Below are 6,622 nucleotides of genomic sequence, written 5' to 3' on the forward strand. Positions count from 1 at the left end.
TTTTTTTTTTTTTTTTTTTTTTTCAAATTTCATCTTTAAATTCAAAATTTTTATTATTAATTAATACAAAAGTTCAGTGAACAAGTTTTTTAAATAAAAAATAAAAAGATTTTGTTCAAACATCTTATAAGTCATGTAACCTAAGAGAAGGCACTTGCTATTCGAAGTCAAGGTTGACTTTTGAGAATTTTATCGAAGGAGCACGAGAGGTGGAAATGCCCCAAGCCCAAGCATAACACATGTAGACGAAAACTAAGGGTCGAACCCCAACAGGTTACTCCCCCAACACAACCTACGATCACGTTTACACTAGAGGCGTTGTAGTCCCTCGTGAGGAAAGGTGGATTAATAGCTTGTGAGGCCTAAACAACATTCCAATACATAAATTGTCTAGAAAATTACAAGATACATTGAGCCACCTACATGTTCAAAGGGGAGACACTTTTCGTGGAAGCCACTTCAAAGACTTTGAACACTGAATGAGGGGTCATCCCATGGGCCCAGTTTAGGGAGGCGTCCTTCAAAAAGCATTACTGTGATGTCCCACATTGGTTGGGGGTTGGGGAGGAGAACAAATCACCATTTATAAGGGTGTGGAAACTTTCCCCTAGCAGACGCATTTTAAAGCCTTGAGGGGAAGCCCGAAGGGGAAAGCCCAAAGAGGACAATATCTGCTGGCGGTGGATCTGGGTCGTTATAAATGGTATCAGAGCCAGACACCGGACGATGTGTCAGCCTTCTTGCTGTTCCCCAAAGGGGGGTAGACACAAGGCGGTGTGCCAGTAAGAACGCTGGGCCCCAAAGGGGGTGGATTTGGGGGTGGTCCTACATCGATTGGAGGAAGGAAAGAGTGTCAGGGAGAACGCTGGGCCCTGAAGGGAGGTGGATTGTGATGTCCCACATTGGTTGGGGAGGAGAACAAATCACCATTTATAAGGGTGTGAAAACCTTCCCCTAGCAGACGCATTTTAAAGCCTTGAAAGGAAGCCCGAAAGAGAAAGCCCAAAGAAGACAATATCTGCTGGCGGTGAATCTGGGTCATTATAATTACCCTACTGTAGCCATGTTCAAGAACTAGGATGCATTCCTAAGCCTCAAGCAAGGAGATAATATGATAGAGGAATACAACGTGGAGTTCACCATGATATCAAGGTTTGTGCTGACTCAAATGACTACACCACTACCTTAATGGACGTCATCTTATTGGATATGCATCGACAAGAAGCTAAAAAGATGGAGCAATGGAGCACGTCCAATTCACACATGAGAGTTCTCAAGGTAACAAACAAGTGAGCCTGAATCAAGAACAACAGCCGCCGCGGTCTCCTCAAAATAAGAATTAGTAGAGTAAAGGAGATTGCAATAAGAGCATGTTGTTTCTCATGCTACCATAGCCAAAAGAGCTAACAACCTTGATGCAGTAGTCACATGTACCATCCCCATTCTTGGATATTCGACTCAAGCTCTACCCACTCCTTTATATTAGAGGAATTTATCGGATAAGATGTGTTAGGCCTAGAGCCTTTAAAAGTACCTCTTATTGTATCCACACGTGCTGGAGTAGACCTATTAGCCACCTAGAAAATTTATCGGATCACAGGAAGGACCTTAGAGGTGACGTTGGTTGACCTAGACATTAATTATGTCAACATCACCCTAGGAATGGACTGTTAGCCGGCAACTATACCTACATAGACTGTCGGACCTTCAAGACCCCATCAAGAGAAAACTTCAAGTATAAAGAAGAGTATTCCACCTCCACTAGTGCTAAAGGTAGTCAATTTCTCGAGCTCGAATGACATTTTTTTAATTTGTTTTTCGACGTTTCAAATTAAATTATATATCTTTTCCCAAAAAATAACAATAATAATAATAAATAATAAATAAATAAATAAATAAAGCTCCGTAATTCTCGCTATAATTTGAGAATAACCTACCAATTTTTTGTCCAAGATTTTTTTAAATTATTATTTTATATTTTTTAATTTGAAATTAGAGGGGTCAGTGAGCTCTCACGTGCGAAGAGAATTTGAGCCCACACATTTTCTTGAGGACAAAAATGTAATTATATTTCAAATTTAATTAATAATTAAAAAAATTGATCAATGAACTTAATGGTTTGCATTTATTTAATCTCCCTAAAATTGTTAATTGCATTTATTAATTTTCTATTTTGATTTTAATTTAAATAAACATATAGTTTAAATAATTTAAATTAATTATTTTCCCTCTAAGAGTACAAACAATTTATATAAAAGAGAGAGTTACAATTCTATCCTATCTTACGTTAAGATTATTATAAAAATTAAGAATATTTGACGTTTGTAATAGATGTTATTGATGCGATATGACTCGTAAATGTTTAATATTTGAGTTTTGTAAGATTTTAATTATTAATGTAACATGTATCGTGGATAAATAAGACTTTTTAAATAATTAAAAAGAAAAAGAATAACAAGACAATTCAACCCGAAAATAGAGTGCTGGGTTCGGTTTTATTCAGATTTTTTCAAACTCCGTACATCTCTAATTAGTACAATAACTTATGACTTTTATGAGAAAGATATAATATCTAAATTATTGAACCGAAAATAATAATTTAAACTATATAAAATGAAATTAAAATAGCCAAAAAATAATAATAATAATAGAGTAGGTGACTAGGTAATTTATTATTATTATTATTATTATTATTATATTTATTATTACTTTTTACTTATTTACCATATTGTGTTAAATTATTATATTTATTGAATCAAATTATAATGTTTTATTGAGAGTTAAAAATAAAATAAAAATAAAATTATTTTGTGGCATAATAATAATATATATATATATATATATATATTATTTATTTCCACCAATAAAAATAAAGAATTTTTAATTTATATAATCCATAAATAAATATTCAAACGCTCCTCTCTAAATCCTCCTTCTGTTGATCAATCAATCATTTCAAGGGGAAAGAAAGCTCTCTGCTTTCTCAACTCTCATCGTCTGTGTACACTCAATTTCTCTGTTTGGGGTTCCTCGGGCGAACCAGAGCTGCAGGGATTCTTCAGAGGTAGTATTTTTTTTCTCATCTGGATTTTCTTTTTTGTCACTTCAACATGATGAATCTTTTTGATTTGTTTCTGAGTTCTTGTGTTTTGTGACTTTGAATGATGTTTTTTCGCGCTTAATCTTAGTTCGATCGGGTGGTTTTCGATCTCTCGACTTGCCTTTTTTTCTTTTTTAAGGATGACAACTTTGTTCTTGTTACTTACTGTGAATGTGCAAATGGGGATGGGGGATTTTGAGAGAATTAGGGTTTTTCTTGGTTGTTCTTGCCGTCGATTGGAATGTTTGTTTCCACAAGTGTTTTGTTCTTCTGATGCTGTAGTTTAAGCGTTCGAAGTTAGTCTTAGCAATTAGGGCACTTCTTTNTTTGTGTTCCGTGAGACAGTGGCAATATCTAAGAGTTAATCCATAAAGCTGGATGTCCATCTTAGTTGTAATTTCTCTTGCCTCTACCTGTATTTGGCATGTACACCATGAGTGGCAAAACATATTTTGGTGCTATTCTTATTTTATGTTTCTGCATAGGGATGGATGTAGAATGCTTGAGTACAAAGGTGGCATAATCTCTTAGTGTTAGACAACATATATGCAGATTAATTAATCTGGTCATGTTGCTCGGTCGATCCCTTTTAGACTTGTTCTGTCTGTTCATCAGTGTCCTTGATCTTGTGCATCCTAACTGCATAGGTGTATTAGAGAAACTTATGGCCACAAGATATGTACGTTTCTCTTAAAATTTGTCAAAAATTTGACTAGAGCTTCAATAAGCATTCTATTGATATTCTTGTTTCAACTCTGGCACAGATTTAAATAATCTATGGCTATTGTACTGCCTGTTTAAGTTTATGAAAGGGTTTTATGTTAGTTATTCATTTTCCTCTTGCAAAGCAAAATGGATTTAGTGCAGATACCCTGTTCTTATGTTCTTTATGTATCTCAATTTAAATACCTTTTAGCCATTACCCAGATCTCACTTTATTCTGTACACTAACTTCCCATCCTATTTGCAGGTTCTTCTTTGCCTCTGGATTGCATACTCCGCAAAGTTGAAGTTTTTCAGCTCTGTTTCTATTGATTGTTGAATAAAGTTATTCAAGTTAGCAGTTGCGTAGAAGTGCTTTGTTTTTCCCCTATTGGATATGGTAATTTTTTGCCTATCGGACGTTTTATTTTTTTTTCGGTGTGATGCTAGAAATCGATATGCCTTATGCTTAGAGTTGAGAGACCATGCTTCCAGAGATTTAGAGCTCTGTATTTTACTCTCTGAATGAATAGGCAATCCCTTTATCTTTGGTTTCAGTGGTTGCAGGAGTAGGAGCAATAATTAGGATGTATATTTTTCACATCTTTATCCCTTGGTTTGGATGCTTAGTTGTATGAATTGTTTTGATGTAGAATGCGTCAATCAGTCATGCCGTGATGCTTAAATGTTTTTATTGACATTCTAGATCATATCACAGGAAAAATAGTTTCTCATTTCATCTAATGATATTCCCTATTAACGGTGCATTTCTTTCAATTTGTTTCAGGCCACCAATGAAAATCTTCCACCGAATGTTATAAAGCAATTGGCAAAAGAGTTGAAGAGCCTCGACGAATCCCCTCCTGAAGGCATAAAAGTAGGCGTCAACGATGATGACTTTTCGACAATATATGCTGACATTGAAGGCCCAGGCATGTCATTTATCACTCCACTGAAATTTATCTCTTTGAGCTGGAGTTTACTCTTATTACTGAATTATGATTGTGTTGCCATTGCAGTGGGAACTCCCTATGAGAATGGCCTCTTCCGTATGAAGTTGATATTGTCTCGTGACTTCCCGTGTTCTCCTCCCAAAGGTTTGCTCTGATAATGATTGGATTAAATTTATGACATTAAACGGCTTTTGGCCTATAGTCGCAAATCCAGATCGGCTAATTGTTCTCATGTAGCACCTGCTCCAATAGAAATTTCTCAATTTCGAAATGTATTGAAGTCATAGGTAGTAAAGAAAAAGTGGGCTGCTGTATTTCCAGGATTGGATTTCATATTCGATAAGGTTGGATGGTGCACGATAGGAATATGTGTTGAGGACTGTTGGGAAGAGTCCGACATCGGCTAATTAACGAAAAGATCATAAGTTTATAAGGAATACTATCTTCATTCGTATGAGACCTTTCGTGCCATGAGAGTTGTCTGTGATTCCTAACATGGTATCAAAGTCATGCCTTTAAGTACTTGACCATGTCAATAGAATCCTCAAGTGTCGAATAAAGAAGTTGTGAGCCTCTAAGATGTAGTCAAAAGTGAGTGAAGTGTCAAACAAATGGTGTAGTTTGTTCCCCTTGTTCGAGAGCTCTAGAGAAGGAGTCGAGCCTCGATTAAAGAGAGATTGTTCGAGGGCTCCATAGGCCTTAGAGGAGGCTCTATGATGTACTTTGTTCAAGGTGTGGATTGTTGAGGATTGTTCGGAAGAGTCCTACATTGGCTAATTGAGGAGAAGATCATAGGTTTATAAAGGAATACTATCTCCGTTGATACAAGACGTTTTGGAAAATAATTAAAAGCAAAATCATAAGAGCTTATGCTTTAATAAGGCTTCCTCTACCTGACGCCTCAATCTCTCGAATGCACGACAAGCACCAATTCAAAGAACTAATAGCATACCTGAGCACTCAACTGAAGCCACATACTTAAAATTGTGAGTCGAGAGTCTGATGATTATCCTTCTCTTTTTAAAGTGATTTTAGATAATTAAGACGATCAACTCTACTAACTCAAAAGGTTCTTGTCCCACGTTTCGACACGAACAATAATAGTGTTGTTCATATGTTCTAAATTATTCAACTTTTTTTTGTATTGAATTTGAGAAGAAAATTGTGAGATTCCATATTTGTTGGAGAGTGAAACGAAACATTTTTTTTCTAAGAGTGTGGAAACGTCTCCCCAATAGACACGTTTTAACACTATGAGGATGACGATGATACATAACGGGCTAAAACGGAAAATATCGGTTAACAGTGGCCTTGAGATGTTACAGATGGTATCAGAGTCAAACATTGCGCGGTGTGCCAGTGAAGACACTGGCCCCCAAGGGAGGTGGGGTTGTGAGATCTCACATCGATTGGAGAAGGAAACGAAACATTTTTTTATAAGAGTGTGAAAACCTCTCTCTAGTAGATGCGTTTTAAAACCATGAGGTTGACGAGAATATGTAACGGGCCGATGCGAACAATATCTGCTAGCGGTGACATTGAGCTGTTACAATTTTGTAACTTAAAAAAAATTCTTACAAAAATGATGGTTTATGTTTTTTTATAAATTAATGTGTGAAATACATATAGTTATGTAAACATCAAATTTAATTTTAAATCTATTAAATCACTTCATATTTTAAAATTTTATAAAATTTAAAGTTTTAAGAAACTATAAAATATTTATAAATTAAAAAATTAATTAGAAACTTTATAAATACAAAATAAAAAATTGAAATTTTATAGAGTAAATTTGTAATTTAAGTTAAATTCTTTTATATATACAATTTTTTTTAAATATATATAATTTTCTTTAGCAATCCTTTCT

At 35.1% G+C, this 6,622-nt stretch overlaps 1 protein-coding gene across 1 annotated transcript in view; it reads left to right on the forward strand.

Annotated features, from left to right (window-relative positions):
- Window positions 1–2,919: 2,919 nt before the first annotated feature.
- The window catches only part of LOC111782196 (ubiquitin-conjugating enzyme E2 22-like), a 12,456-nt gene continuing 8,753 nt past the window's right edge, over window positions 2,920–6,622 (forward strand). The window contains exons 1-4 of the mRNA XM_023663016.1: window positions 2,920–3,064; window positions 4,071–4,202; window positions 4,590–4,734; window positions 4,822–4,899. Of these exons, the coding sequence (XP_023518784.1) occupies window positions 4,200–4,202; window positions 4,590–4,734; window positions 4,822–4,899 (226 nt within the window). The 5' untranslated portion in view covers window positions 2,920–3,064; window positions 4,071–4,199. The remainder of the gene's footprint in view (window positions 3,065–4,070; window positions 4,203–4,589; window positions 4,735–4,821; window positions 4,900–6,622) is intronic.

Source organism: Cucurbita pepo, chromosome LG19, assembly GCF_002806865.2.
Source record: "Cucurbita pepo subsp. pepo cultivar mu-cu-16 chromosome LG19, ASM280686v2, whole genome shotgun sequence".
NCBI classification, from domain to species: Eukaryota; Viridiplantae; Streptophyta; class Magnoliopsida; order Cucurbitales; family Cucurbitaceae; genus Cucurbita; species Cucurbita pepo.